This window comes from Porcisia hertigi, chromosome 34, assembly GCF_017918235.1.
Source record: "Porcisia hertigi strain C119 chromosome 34, whole genome shotgun sequence".
NCBI lineage: Eukaryota > Euglenozoa > Kinetoplastea > Trypanosomatida > Trypanosomatidae > Porcisia > Porcisia hertigi.
In genome coordinates, this window is record NC_090593.1 from 1,182,064 (window position 1) to 1,197,400 (window position 15,337).

The 15,337-nt window shown below is 54.3% G+C and overlaps 4 protein-coding genes across 4 annotated transcripts; all 4 read left to right on the plus strand.

Annotated features, from left to right (window-relative positions):
* Positions 1-570: 570 nt before the first annotated feature.
* Positions 571-1,053, plus strand: JKF63_01846 (uncharacterized protein; the record flags this gene model as incomplete). Its single annotated transcript, XM_067897891.1, has 1 exon — positions 571-1,053. The coding sequence occupies one exon, from the start codon at positions 571-573 to the stop codon at positions 1,051-1,053; it is 483 nt and encodes a 160-aa protein (XP_067754048.1).
* Positions 1,054-2,282: 1,229 nt separating this feature from the next.
* On the plus strand, positions 2,283-4,100 carry JKF63_01847 (uncharacterized protein; the record flags this gene model as incomplete). The annotated part of the gene is made up of 1 exon (XM_067897892.1): positions 2,283-4,100. The coding sequence occupies one exon, from the start codon at positions 2,283-2,285 to the stop codon at positions 4,098-4,100; it is 1,818 nt and encodes a 605-aa protein (XP_067754049.1).
* Positions 4,101-5,971: 1,871 nt separating this feature from the next.
* Positions 5,972-9,583, plus strand: JKF63_01848 (uncharacterized protein; the record flags this gene model as incomplete). Its single annotated transcript, XM_067897893.1, has 1 exon — positions 5,972-9,583. One exon carries the CDS (start codon positions 5,972-5,974, stop codon positions 9,581-9,583), a length of 3,612 nt encoding a protein of 1,203 aa, XP_067754050.1.
* A 2,157-nt stretch (positions 9,584-11,740) lies between these two features.
* JKF63_01849 (uncharacterized protein) lies at positions 11,741-13,636 on the plus strand (the record flags this gene model as incomplete). Its single annotated transcript, XM_067897894.1, has 1 exon — positions 11,741-13,636. One exon carries the CDS (start codon positions 11,741-11,743, stop codon positions 13,634-13,636), a length of 1,896 nt encoding a protein of 631 aa, XP_067754051.1.
* Positions 13,637-15,337: the final 1,701 nt, after the last annotated feature.

Sequence of the window (15,337 nt, forward strand, 5' to 3'; positions counted from 1 at the left end):
AACGGGTAGGGATCACCCTTCCCTCTCCTTCCCCGGTCCACCCCCTCTGTTGCCTCCTTCCGTGGCCCCAAAACGCACACACGCGGTCACATAGCTCAGGTCGATCTCTGCATCATTTTGTAGTCAGGTGAACCAGGAAGAGGAACAGCGCGATTTCTTCGGAGGGGATCGTACAGCCCACTCTTGCAGTATGGCTGGAGCTTTTTTTGCTGTTTGCACTGGTTGGCAGTCTGCGGTAGATGTGGGTGTGTCTGTACGGTTATTATTATTTTGCCCAGTGGTCGCCTCTAGCCCCTCCTCGCTCTTCCCTTCTCACCTTCTCACCTTCTCTCCCTTCCCCCCCCCTCACTTTTCTCTTGAACCTTGCGCACGTGTTTTATCCTTACCTGGCCTCTCGTACAAATCACCGCAAACCCGCGTGCACCCGCGACCCGCCGAAAACCGACACGCGTCGTCCTTTACTGGGACATATACATACATATATCTACACACACACACACACACACACGTGTATATATATATATATATACATATATATATTCTAGAAAGGTGACGAATCCATCTTGCATCATGACTGCTTCGACCAACAAGATTCGCCGCATCGGCAAGAGGAAGGGCGCGACCCTGAAGGACGTCAACGCCTGGCGCTGGATCAAGACGGCCGCCTGCCACTTCAAGCAGGAGGGCAAGATCTTCGTGCCAAACTGCACCGAGATCATGAAGAGCTCCCACGGCCGTGAGCGCGCTCCGCAGAACCCGGACTGGTACTACATCCGTTGCGCCGCCGTTCTGCGCGCCATCTACCTGCGCCCTGGTGTCGGTTACGGTGGCCTGAGCAAGCGCTTCGGCAACAAGAAGAACTATGGCAGCCGTCCCGAGCACACCGTGACCTCTTCTAAGGGTCCTCTGCACTGGGCCTGCAAGTCCTTGACGCAGCTCGGTCTGGTAGAGCCTGGTGCGCAGTCTGGTCAGCGCCTGACCCGGAAGGGCCACAAGTTCGCTGACTCCCTGGCCTTCCAGGTGCACATCCGCAAGTTTGGTGCTGCCAAGTAGGCTCATGTCCTGATCAGGCCTAGTCCTTCTTTCGTGCTCTTTCGCGTGTTCATTGCAGGGCGGAGCGCCAGGGAAAGACGGAAGAGGCAATGAGGGAGACAGTCAGACAAAGTGATCGCCCTGTTTCTCTTCAACTTTTCCCGCCTTCTCTCATCAGCGAATGGGGCATACCCCCGCTACCGCGGTGGGTGGGGGTGGGGGTGGGGTTCGCGTGACGAGTTTTGTCCACTTACTTGGCCAACGAGCTACGCGGGTTCACGAGCATCGTCTTGGGGTGCGTCCTCTTGTGAGTTATCTCATCTCGTATTGTTTTTTTTTTTCTTTCAATTTTATTTTTGGTGGGGGGTTTCCCTCCCCACGTCCAATCGCCTCACAGCCCTCCCCCGAAAAAAGAAAAAGACACACACACACACACACAGACAGTGGAAACCGTTTGGGAAACGCGTCCGTCTTTTGTATCGTCATCTCCTCGTCGTGTGTACACGATGGCCTCTATCTGATCTGCCGTCGTCTCGAGGATGGTGAGTGTTCATGCTGTGCGCGCCCAAGGGTCGTAATGGGCGAGGTAGTGATGCACTTTTTTTGCACTAGGACGATCGTTTATCATCCCATCACCCATTGCTGGCGTCCGCACTCGCTACACAGCTCTGTCTGCTCAATCTTTTCTCACCAGCAGAGAGGCATCCGTCTGTGGGTATCCTCGCTTCCACGACGAGAGCTACAACTCAGCAGGAGCTCCTTTGCTTCTTTTTCAAGCTCTCTGGGGAACTATCAAATTCTCTTTTTTTCTCCCTCCTCCTTTCCCACCTGAATGCCGTCAATACTCTCTGGCACACGTCTCATTGCGAATTCGACTCTATTTGGGGTCTCATCTAAACATATTTGCGGTTCATCACCCATTCCACACCCACGCATAAACTTGTGCACGCGCGCACATGCACTTGTTCCTGCCAGTCGCTCCCTGCTCGCGCGTTTGTGTGTCGCTGCGCGTATTTTTGTGCCACTTTTTCACAGACTCCCCTGCGCCTTTGTTGGGGTGAATTTTTGTTCTCCTTTTTTTTGAAAAAGGTTTTATATCAGGCGCCTCAGCACTCTTCATCTTTGTCCTTCTCGTCGCCGTCATCATCACCATCATCCTCTCTTTCTGTGTTTCTTTATCGCTTCTTCGCCTCTCTCTACGGTGCCCCAGTGCCACTGCTACACGCCTTCGCCGCCCTTCCCACTGGACAATGGCGGTGGATCTCGACTTGACGCTCTTTATAAAGGAGACGCAGCTGCAGCACGGTCTGCGCACCGAGGACTATATTCGCTACCATCACTATATCTCGAACCGCCTCGCTTCACTGCGACAGCAGCTAAACCTGTCTAACGACAAGAAAAAGTTTTTGCACAAGGAGGTCACTCCGCAGAACGCGACGGATGCTCGCCATCTGATGCTCCTTGCTTTGTACGCCGAGCGTTGCTGGGCAGGGGCCGAGGCCATGCAGGCGCAGCTACAGATTCAGAAGGATTCGCACGGCGGCGATGTCAAAAAACCAAAGGGCGGTGTGCCTCCGCAAGCTCAGTATCGGAAGAGGCTGAATAAATCGGTAAAATGGGCCTTGAAGCTGCACGAGGTAGCCAACGCGGTGGCCTCCGATCGTGTCAAGAAGGAATGCCTGGCTTACTTCAAGGATACCGCTGGTCGCTGCCACGCCTCCCACGGCAGGTTCAAAGAGGCGAAGGAGGCCTTCTTGGGAGCCCGTGAGATTTACGCGACACTGCGCTCGACAAGCAGTGCGATGCAATGGGTCGTGATCGCGGGTAAGATGAACGAGCTCGACGATCGCGTCACCTATTGCATGCAACGCCTAGGTGAAGACCTCGCCAGTTATCGACCTGCAGCAATTTTCACCGGCCCTGACGCTAATGATAGTGCTGACGACGGCGCAGTGCTGGCAAGCGGTCCATCGCAGTTGTCGTGGAACGGGCGCGCGCTCAATGTGTACAGTATCAAAGTCAAGGATGCTCTGCGCGAAGCCCAGGCCGTGGAGGTGGAGTCGAACCAGGCGAAGCTGCAAGAGACGCACGGGGTGATGGCTGTAGGGCAATCAAACCGTGTCCTCGATCTAATGGACCGCCGCATTAACTACTACAACGATGCACTTGCGCACGCTCGCCAGGACCTGCGCGCGGCGCCGGAGGGCTCCGTCAAAATGGATTATCAGCTGATCGTGCACTACATTCTCTTTCACCTGGCGCAGGAGACCCTGCGGCGCAGCCTTTTCCTGGCCGATCTTTATACCCGCCGTTTTGACGCAACGGAACGGACACTGAAGAGCGCCGATGCCGATTTGACTTCACAGTCATCTTCACCCCCCCGTGGTCACGTGCAGCAGCAGCAGCAGCAACGGAGGAAGAAAGCGGAGGTTGCTCCGACGCAGTACGCGTCGCCACTGGAAGTTGTGCGCCTCTACCAGGCTGCGGCTGGCAGCGTCGACGAGATGGAGCTGCTGCCAGGGGTTTCGGGGCGCGACGACGTCGAGTCTCTGCACGCCGTTTGCGCAGCTGGTCAGCTGTTCTTCACTGGCGAGAGTTGGCGGTTGTCGGGGTCGTGGGCGACGGCGCGGAAGTACTACCGCGACGCCTTGGCGCTCCTACAGGGGGCGCATGGCCCTCATGTGGCTTCGCTGCAGAAGCACATTGAGCAGCGCCTGGTTCGGGGAGCTGCCGAGGTAGTGCTCTCTGCATCATCCATGTATGCGAGCCCTGATTCAGGTGACTCGGCTCCATCGGCGACTTACCTCATGGACGCTGATGAGGAGATGACTCGGGTGGCGCAAGGAGTCCTGCGCTTCCCTCCCGACTACCATGCCGCGCCGTGTAAGCCGGTGTTCGTCGACATCGCATCCACCTTTATGGACTACCCGTTGGGCAGTGATGATGAGGCGGAGCCGAGTCGTCACGCTAGTGTTGAAACTGCAAGCTCAGTGACAACGGCACAGAACGTGAGCGCATCAGCAGCGCAACCGAAGAAGAAAGCATGGATGTTTGGGTGGGGAAGTTAGTTGGATAGCGAGTGATTCAAGGGAGAGCAAAGGAGAAAGAGCACAGGGAAGCAAAGTGCGCCGTCCATCCGTGCAAGGGTCTCGTACGCTGCGTGGGATGCGCTCCTGGTTTGCCGTGTTGCGCTCGCTTTTTTTTCCACCTATTTGCTGTCGTTGTCATCATGTATGGGAGCCCAGCGGCTTTCACCCCCCCTTCTCTTTTCATCTTATGCCTTTCAAGCGTTGGCACCGGTATTTTTGGTTCTCATAAATGCCGCTGTACTTTGTCTCTACGACTTTGTGTGTGTGTGTGTGTGTCGGATGCCTGGGTCGGTGGGGTCTTCATAAAAGTGGTTATCAGGGGAGGTGCTCGGTTTGCTTCGTTGGCGCTCAGCTATAAGGTTAACCTTATGTCATGGTAGTGTGTTGGCCTTGTTTTCTTTTGATAATGAAAAAAAAACTTCTCAAAAAGCAAAGTGAAAAAAAAGGCTATTCGCTCAGAAGGACACCTGTGTTGTGGTTTGTGTGTGCACGTGCGTGCAACAGTGTGATACCGCAAAGGACGAGGATCAGCTCGGTCGACGCCTCCGTTTTACTTACGATAATCCGCCTCTCTTGACAGGGGGCTCGATCCAGCGGTGTATTGTGAGAGAGAGAGGTGACACTGTTCATTGGTCCCTTCATTCTCCTCTTTCATCCTCTGAGGTTCTTTAGCTTTCCATCCGCGAGGAACAGACGATAAGAGGGGAGGGGGGGGGGGGGGCGGTGCTCGTTCGTTCATTTGGCTGTGTGTGTGTGTCTGTGTGTGTGGCGTGTGGAGCGCCATGCCAGCGGTGCTACTTTCCTTTGCGTGTGCGAGTCCCCTCTCCCATTTATGGAGCGGCCTTTCTCCTCCTCCCCCACACCTCTTTTCTATTCTCTCCTTTTCCTTCCCCCCCCCCCTCTCTTGCGCTGGCGAAGGAAAGCACAGGCATCCGTATACAGAGTCAGCTCCCTCTTTTCGATTTGCTTCAAGTACAATAGCTGAAGATAGCAATCTCTTGCTCAGAACTAGACAAGTCCGGCGCACAGGACACTCAAGCATATTTACTGTGGGGAAAAACAGGGAAAAGCACATTCCAAACGCGGTTGTTGTGAAAGAGACACACACGGCGGGGTCCTAGTGGCGATACATATGTAGTGTCAGAGTTATCATCACCACGTTTTTCTTTTTTGATTTCTCCTGGACATTCAGACGCTTCTCCTGCTGCGTTCTTTTCCCCCTTTTTTTTCATTCGTGACGCTGCAGCTTCGGGTCTACCGCAATAAAAGAGAGAGCTTTGCATCTGCTGTTCAGGCGTCCTCCTTGGAACCTTTTATTTTTTGCGTATTATTAAGAGACGGGAGAAAGTACTTTGATAGTCTCCCCCCTCACACACACACACACACACTTTCGTTTTTTCCATTCTGGTGCGCACTTTTAAAATTCATTTCATTTTTCGTGTTTTCGTGTGTGTGTGTTTGTGTGTGTGTGCGGCTTAGTGTTGTTCGTTAGCAGCCGGTCGGACAGAAGCGTTGTCGATTTGTAAGTAAACTCATTTTTTCCATGTGTTGTTGCTCTTGTGTTCTCTTTTTTTCAAATATATTTTGAGCTGGGGGTAAAGAGCAACGGGAAAAAAAAAGCGTTGTTATAACCTTTTTTCTCACCACCATTGTCATCGCCCCCCCCCCCCCTTCCCCCCCCAAAAAAGGGTGGAACAAACAACAGCGCGCACACGAAAGCTCCATATCAGACGATTTTTGTAACGCGGTAGAGAATTAGTTTTTTTTATTTTGTTTTCTGTATATGTTTACCCCACGCAAGCTCCAGCCGTGTACCCTCTTTGGACCTTTACTTTCCCACGTTCTCATGAATGCCTCTTGAACGCTTGGTACCCGTCACGGAATCTTCAAACACGGCCGTGACATCGAAGTCACCCGAAACGGCGCAGACACCGTCTAAGAAAAAGTCGGAACAGCATTACCTCCAATCCACTCACACGCCTTCCAGAAAGGCAGCAAAGGGGAAGGCTGACGTGCAGGGCGGCACGTACAACGATCGCATAGGCACGAACGCGATTGTTGGAAAGTCCAATTACAGTGACTTCTCGGTCACCTTATCCGACGTCCCCGAGTCGGGGGCGCCGGATGGGTATTCGCGTGGTGAGAGCTCCGCTTCCAAGTACCCCCTTCCACTAAACCCTCAAGCCGCACGACCTCAGGTCGCCTCGCGGCGTGAAAGCAACTCGTCACAGCCAACAGCGCTGACGCGGAGTCGCCTATCCCCTTCGCCTCTTTTCTCTACTCCACCGAAGGGCAGCGAGGGGTACGCTCGAACGCGTTCCTCGCCCTCGAGGAGCAGCAGTTACGTAGAGCGGCGTTCACCTGGACTGTACCCACAGTGGCGGGTCCAATTAGGCGGCTGTGATCGCGCGCTCAAGCTCACAACACAGCAGACTCAGCAGCTTCGCTCTATTCCGCGCGTCTCTTCGTTAAAGTCTGTCTCCCCGCCTAACCGTGTGCGCGTACTGCCGACTCACTCGACTCGATCGAGTACACCATCTACGCGCAGCTCGTATCCACTGACAACACCGCTCTCATCGCCGCCGCAGCCCTCTCCATTTTGGCGCACTGCCTCCCGGCAGAGCTCGCTTCCGATCAGTCGACCGGAAGCTCTGAGCAGAGGTCCAAGTAGTAGTCTATTGCGAGAGCAGCAAATCACCTTCCGAGAAACTAGCATACTTAGCCGAAGCCTGTCGCACCCCCTGCGTCAACGCGAACAACAAGAGCCACTGCTGGATTCTAGTTTTCAGGCCGTGGGGTATTCCTCTTCCACGAACGAGGCTAGGGTGACAGGGATGGGACTGAGTTACAGCGGTTGCGTTAAAGAGAGTTCGCCGAAGGAGGGAAGCTCGCAGCAGTCGCCGGCAGAGGGTGTTCATCAAACTTCCAGGGGCACGAGCTCATCTCTCGTAAAAGAACTCCCTTGCAAAGTTTCTCGACAAGGAGCTGATCAGACTCAACGTAATGTAAAAGGATCGCAGGGTGTAGCGGCAGCCGCAACGGTTCAGGAGCCGCAAGTTGATGATGAGCACTGGGTGTTTCAGCGACCACCCAATAACCAGCGCACTTTCTATTTTGAGGAGGACAATCTCGAGTTTTCATCGCAGTTCGATAGCGGCAACTTGATTCAAGTGGAGCGGTTGAGCGCACTCCACTACCGCATGTACACCGCGATGGACTGCGGAAACGCACCGTCCCAGACCAACAACCGACAATGGTTTCACTTCTCCGTGCGCGGCGGCGGTAAGGGCGTCGTCGTCACGATTACCTTTGTCGGCATGGCGCATAGCAACATGTTTACCTATGATTGGATGCCGGTCATGTCTGTTGTGCCGACGCGACCGCAGTACACACGCATTATTGGAAAGGCGCAGGTTGACGTGCTGGAGACAATGCCAGAGACACCAGGTTACCCTCTATTAGTGTACAAGTCCGTGTCGAGAGACGATGCTGACAGCGATGGCGGTGGTGATGATGGAGACAACAACGGCGACGGCGGCGATGTCGCCAGTAGCAACGGTAACCCCGGGGGAATCACGTTTCCGATCTCATCGTTTGTCAAGCCACCCGGGCCTGGCAAGAAGAAAAGGGGCAAGAAGAAAAACATTGCCATGAACCTCACCTTCAGCTTCAAAATGGAGGCAGAGATCCCGGTCACCTACACGCCGCCGCAGGGGCGTCTGGACTCCCCCGCGATTTACATTGCAAGCAACCACCCCTACTCCTACGCCACACTGCAACGCAACCTTGCGATGTGGGAGGCTGTGGCGAAGAAAAGCAACGCTACGCGCGTGATTGGTGTTCAGGGTCTTGATCGTCAAGCTCTACCCGAAAAAACCGAGCAGCGTGACGTGACAGAGCCGCCCACTGAGGACATCTCGGCCATTGAAGAGTTCGGGGACAGTGACAGGAGTGAGAGGTGCGCTGAGGGTGTCCAGAATAGAAGCGACACAGCGGCGACGAGCAATATTTACTTCCATCGAGAGGTTCTGTGCAAGTCGCTGGAGGGCCGCGACGTTACCATGCTGACGGTTAGCGACCATAGCCACATGATGATGGAGCGAGAGCCCCTCATTTCGAAGGAGGACGGCCTCCCCTACTCCTCGGCCCTCGGCCAGACGGAGCGGCCGTTCTCCTTTTCGAACAAACAATATGTTGTGCTGACAGCTCGCGTGCATCCAGGCGAGTGCCCAGGCAGCCATCTCATGCACGGCTGCATTGATTTCCTGATGAACACCACAGACAGCTGTGCGGCGGCGCTGCGGCACAACTTTGTGTTTTGCATCGTACCGATGCTAAATCCGGACGGCGTCGTACGTGGCCATAGCCGTGTTGACGCAAATGGGATCGACCTCAACCGCATGTACCGAAACCCGTCGTATAAGCTGCACCCCGCGCCGTATGCAGTTTTGGCTCTCTTGCACTCGCTGAGCACCCGTGTGTCGCTGTTCATCGACATGCATGCCCACGCTAACAAGCGGGGTACTTTCTTTTATGGCAACAGCATGGATGGCCCGAGGCAGATTGAAAACCTGCTCTACGCAAAGCTCGTCTCGCTCAACACGCCTTTTCTGGATTTTCGCAGCTGCAACTTCTCGGAGGCCAACATGTTTGCGATGGGCAAGTCTGGCAAGCGCAAAGACTCTTCGAGCCGAGTGGTGGCCTTTACCGAGATCGGTATTGTACACAGCTACACCCTGGAGACTTCGCATGTGATGGCCGATGCGCTTAATCCGGTCCTTCCGCTGGTGAGTAATAGTGCGAACCCTTCTAGCAATGCCATGACGAGCCCACCGCCTCTCATGCACACACCGGTAACCTTTCGCGATACCGGTCGAGCGATGCTGCTTGCACTGCTAGATCTCAAAGGTCTGAACCCGAAAAGTCGGCTTCCCTTTACACAGTTTCACTCCACCCGCGGGCTCGCCCTGTGGCTACAGCGGCAATTGCAAATCGAGTCAGCGGAGTTGCTTTTTGAGCAGTCCTTCAAGGCACACGGCAAGGAGGTGCAGTCGTCCACAAGCGACTCTGGGAACGCCCAACTGGTGGCTATCATGAGGAGCATTACGGCGGAGGAATACCCGGAAAAGATCACCATCAAAAATCCACGGCTTCTTCCCCGCACTACCTTCAGTGGAGTGCGGAGCTTTCTGCCACTGGAGACGGCAACTGTGCTGCTGTTGCAAACGGCACCGACTGGGCCACCGCGCTCGCTCCTCTACAGCGGCAGCACCGGGATGGCGAGCAGCGCTGCCGCTATCGTGTACGCTAGCGGCAAAGGAGGTAGCGGTGCCTTGCGCCGCGGTGAATCACACAGTACAGGTGGTAACAGCGTCCCGACCGCGGTCCCGCCAGTGGTGATTGCGACGCGCTGCCGTTCGAGGCCGAATTTTATCCCTGACGATACCACAGTGGAGACATAGCAATGCTGGCCAACAATCTTAATGGATTGCCTTCCCTCCTCTTCGTTTGCGGTGGCGCAACACGCAACTAGAGGTGGGTTAGTTATCAAATGGCAGTGGATCTTTGCGTTTTTTTTCTCCATTGACGCGGCTGCACTTTTCTGTGTCACATGCTCCTGCTCAGAGGGCCCCGCTTCGCCGTTTGTTGGTCAACAGGAGGGGGGAGGAGACAGGTGCGTGCATGCGTGCGCCGACTGTTTTCGTTTATTCAGTGTGTGGTGTCCACAAGACACGACATATGAGTCTCTTTTTCTTTGTTTTGTTAGACTCGATCCTTGCGTTTTCTTAGACTCTCTCCATCTTTTTTTCTTCAAATTTGTTGAAGGGCTACTTTTCATGTACGCGCGGAGGGGGAAAGGAGGGAAAGGAGGGAAGGAGTTCACGAAAAAAGACAACGCACACTGAACTTCATATACGTGGGCGTATGGGCTACCATTCACACTAATGGTGTCATGTACATCTTTCACTTCCCATTTGCTTTTCATGTATCTGCACTACTTTGCGCACACGACATTGCCTCGACGACCAACTTCTCCCTCTTCTGTTTTTTGATCCCCCCTTTTTTTCACTTTTGTGCACTGTTGCTCTCTTTCGAGGAATATCACAAAAAACAGAACAACCTCCCCCCTCTTCTTCCAGCTTGTGGGATCTACTGGTATCGTTTTCTTTCTCGGAGGAAGACCGGCATGACGCGAAGGCGAGCGCTCTTTCACGTGTGTACATGCCGGTGATGTGACCGGCAACCCCCCTCCCCCCTCCTAAATGCACACACCACGATGCTCAGCAGTGAAGTCCCATACTTTTCCCCCTATGCCCGTCGCTTTGGTGTAATTGTGATTGGTTCTTTCTCATTCTGTTACCTTCCTTGATCCCCTCATTTCTTTGATGTCCTGTTATTTGTGTCTATAAAAATTCCTGCACGCGTGTGCTTTGGCGGCACATGCGGAGAAATTTATCAAACTTTTCTTTTTTGCCGTGACTAACTCGCCTTTGGTGTGCGTGTGTGTGTGTGTGTGTGTGTGTGTGTGTGTGTGTGTGTGTGGTATTTTCATGTAGGTTTTCTTCTTGCCAGCTACCCGTTTCTCACCCGTTTTGCGGTGGTGGTTTCTGTGGTCTTTTTTCCTACACGATGGGTTTGGTGTTATTGAGTTGTACGAATGGAAGGGCTCTGTACGCTGTACTGCAATGAGGTGGATGTGTGGACCCCCTGTCCTTTTGTGAATGTTTGTGGCACTAACTCCCCAATTCTACGGCACGATAGTTCTTTCTGCCCCTCCCCCCCCCCCTCCAGCGGGGCGGGTGGATTGAGGGGAAGGGGGACGGGGGCACAGGGGAAAGGGCTTCGAAATCTCTTCATAGGAAATGTACTCGCTGGATTCGCTCCATCCCCCCGAAAATAAAAGTCAAGTTGTGCTACTCGTGTACCCTCCTCACTTATTTTTTTTGTGCTCTGTCTGTGTTTGAATGAAATTATTGGTGATGGGAAGGCAGAATATGAGAGGGAGAAGAAAAAAAATAATAAGAAACAGCATTCTATCAGTGTTACAGCAGAAGTGGGATGTGGTGCTCAAGGATGAGGCTCTTGCTTCATACCGCCTCCCATGAATCAGGGTTGCTTTACCTGCGCACCTGTAGTGAAACGCTCATGTCATCATTGACTCGTGTATCTCACCTGAGACGAGAAATGACGGCATGGGGATGTGAATTGGGGTGCTCAGTGTCAAGGGCCAGCTCTCGTCGCTACCTTCAAAGGACTACCGCCTGTTGCATCTCTGTATCATCTCGTCCTTCGCTTTCTCTCCTTCCTCCTTTCTTGTGTTTCTTCAACGCCCTTCCCGGTAACATATAACCCTGGCGACAACACCGTTCTGAGTGTGTGTGTGTGTGGTTTTACTGCATCGGATTGCGCTTCTCTGACCTCACAATCTCATCCCCCTCCCTACTCCCCAGAAAGGGGGAAAAAAGGACAAGTAAAAAAGAGGAAAAATCACACACGGTGTGTAGCACAAACGAAAAAACAAACAAATCAAGTACATATTTGAGCCGCAGACACTGACCCCCCCCACACACACACACTACGTTCTACTTCCGTACATCTCGAGATCTTGTCTTTTACAGATGTCCACTTTTGACAAGTATGTCGCGCAACTCGTGAGCGATATGGGCGAGGTCGTGTCGATAAGGCTTCGAAGGAAAATCCTGGAGAGCATAAGCACCAGCATCGACGACTACGCGCATCTTTGCGAGCTGGTTGCCCAGAAAGGGTGCGCCGATGCCGAGGCTACCAAAAAGAGAAAGCCGGCCGTGCCCAAGTCTAAGAAGAAAATACGGCGCCGAGCGGATCTAGCGCCTGTCTTGCCGACAATGCCGAGCACTTCGACTTCCGCCGCCACGACGAACAACGTGTCGAGAGGGAGAAGGGTGCGGAATGCCAGGCCCTCTGGCGGCGGTGTCGGTGGAAACCGCGGCATGAGGGGCCCTTCCTCCACCTCACCACAACGCACGAGTGCCAGGCCTGCGGTCTCTGCGCCCACGAGGGCGTCTGCGGGCGTCACTGGGTACATAGCGCACATCAAGGGCATCGACTTCGGCTTTGCAAAAGTAGTGAAGGAGCTTATTCTCGATCTGGAAAACGGTAGGGCACACACGGGGTCTTCGATGATGGGTTGGAGATTGCCTCTGGGTGCGACGTCATCCGCTACACCTATTGAGGCTGGTGTACGGTTTTTCGACCATACACCGCCACCAGTGGCCGGTATGACAGAGCGCCTGCCGCCGCCAGCACTTGACCACGCCGCGATAGGCAAGTCGATGCCAGATGACTCAGGAATCGGTGACACAGGTAAATCGCTTTCCCTCGTTCTCAGTAACTCCAGCTGCTTCCAGGAGAATCTTGAACACTTCAAATTTGGCCGTCAGAGAGTTGACCCCCAGAGCAGCTCCACGTCGTCCAAGGACACTGAGGCTTCAAAGCAGGTGAAGGCCTTCATTGATGACGTCGAAGACCAGCGACGTCGCAGCATCCAAATGAAGCGCCCGAGCCGCTCCGGGATCTCAGATTCTTCCTTCGACATTGACGAGGCGCGCATTGCCAACTTCCCCGCCACGCCCAAATCAAAGGAAAAGATGATGACAATCTCGCGCGTGCTTGTGCGTCATTTTCTCTTCTCCGCGCTCGACGACAGTGATATTGCGAAGTTCGCGTCCATCATGGACATTGAAGAGTTCGAGGCGGGCACGACAATCTTGCAAAAGGGCAACACGAACGACACGTTCTTCATTGTACTCGATGGTGAGGCGGAGACGACGGCAGTAAACGGGAACGGCGTGGAGGTGGTCGTGCCTCTCGTACGCGGCTCCACGCTTGGCGATTTGGGGTTGATGTACCAGGTGGCAAACACCGTCTCCGTTGTGGCGCGCACTTGGGTCCAGTGCGCCTCACTGGAGCGCCGCACCTACAAGATGATCACATCGCGCGCGATGGAAGAAAAACATACTAAGTACATCGACTTCCTTTCATCGCTTCCGTTGTTTGCAGAGCTCTCCCATCACGAAGTAGGTTGCGTTGCCGAATGCCTCAAGGAGGACTTCTACGTGGAGGGGCGAAAATTAATCACGGCCGGTGTGCCAAGCCATTGGTTGCACATCATAATCGAGGGCACTTTGAGCGTCATGGCACATGATGTAGAGAGCGGCGATGTGAAGGAGGTGGCCTTGTTGCGGCGTGGTGACTGCGCCGGCCACATTGAATTCATTTATCACCACCTCCCCGTGGCTGATGTAGTGGTCGTCAGCGCCGTGGTGAAGACAGCAAAGCTGAGCCGCCGTTCCTTCGACCTCATGCCTAGTAAGGCACGCGAACGACTGATCACGTGCGTGCAGGAGGACGAGACGTACACGGCGTATCGCCAGCGCATGCGCAGCGCCTCATCACCACAGCCGGACAGAACGCCACCGTTCGATGCCCCCCCGGCGCACTTATTGGACGCCTTGGGCGCGCACGAATCCTCGTAGCGGACAGGGGTCGTCGCTAGGTGGGCTACCCCGTAGTTCACCCTGTGGAGCGTACCACGCCACATGCATGGCCAAGTAACAGCTATGCGGAACACACAGGAACAACATAGTGTGACACTCCTCAGACTAGTGACTTCGATGTACAAGACTCGCCATGCCAACTCTTCTTTGTTTTACAATGTTCCCCAGTCGACAAACCCGTCTTGAAAAGGCGAATCCCACATGTGTATGTTTGGTCTACTCCGCACCTTTTAAAAAATCCAATCTTTGAGATTGAGGATCGTTCTTCGACTATCTTGAGAGGGCGGGAGGTGAGGCGTCCGGGAAAGGGCTGCGGGAGGACACTCTACTCAGGGCGAGAGCGTTGACAGGCGGTTGCGGGGCGGGGGGAGGGAGGTCCCAGCCTTGTCTGAAGCGCACTTTTGTTTTCGTTTTGTTGGTCCTCTCTGGCTGCTGCCGCCGTTCCCTCCTCTCTGACTCCCGCCACCGCCCCCCCCCCTCCTTTTCACTTTCATCACACCTGCCGTTGCCTGTGGTTGAGATGGACTCTCCACTCGATGTTTATAGTTACTACTACCACTAGTCGTGTGTTTTCTTACCCCCCCCCCCCCCTCCCGCCCCGTCCCTCCAGTATGTCGATACGCGTGTATGACCTTTATTTCTTCCTGTTTCCCCCCCCCCCCTCAAAAAAAAAACAAATTGGCCCGTACAGTGACACGTGCGTACATGGAGCTGTGCACTTCCCCCTCCTCCCCTTACACACCCACACTTGGATACATTTTCTTTTCTCCTCGGTGAGGAAACCGTGAATTATTTTGATGAAAGCGAGCACGATCCCACCCCCCCCTCTTTAGGGGAGAGGGAGAAGGAAAAAAAAAGAGGAGAGCTGTGAAGAGGCTAATGACGAGGCGTTAAAAGATTCACCTCTGTGATCTCCTCCAGCTTCTTTTTTTTTTAGATTTCATTTGTGTGGGCGCTGCTTTCTTTGCCTCCTGAGTGATTCCAGCGGCGTGTCTCAGGCCGCCACTCTCCCCCCTAAAGTCGACAATTCGCCGATGTCTTCCCTCCTTTTTTTTTTCACCTTTCTTTTTTTTTTTTTGGGAGGGTTGTGACCAAACGCTTATCGAGTTCGTGTTTCTGCGTTCACGACTCTCTCCTTTTCTGTGTGTTTTGCCCTTCCTTCTGTGCGTCATGATGGCGGGAGAAATCTCTACTTTTTTTCTTGGAGGGGCCTTAAAAGGGGTTCCGTACCGTTATTGTTGAGGAATGTCAGCCAGTTAACCTCCTTTTCTCTCTTGCCAATGCTGAGCCACTCGTGGCGCTGGTGGAGGGGGGTTGGGCACGTACCGCGCGAGGACGTACACGCGATGCATCACAACCCATATCTGCCGGCTTGCCACGGACGGCGTTGCGTTGCAACAAACTACGACAGTGAGTGCCTGTTCCGCGCCAGTCATTGGAAAGGGCGGCCCTGTAAGGCTGACTGGGAATGTATCACTCCCGGCCCTGGCTGACGTACACTGGTGAGGGAGCCGGAGGGCCAGCCTCAGCGATGCACCAGGGGGGAGGGTGGGACCTGCATCCTGGGGGGGGGGTAGAAGAGGGGCAGCGGCGGTGAGGCTCAGGCGAGTAGAGGCTGAGAGAGCGGACCGTGCCCGGGATGCCTGTGTCGGCATTGCCCTCTGGCGCGTATAGGGACTG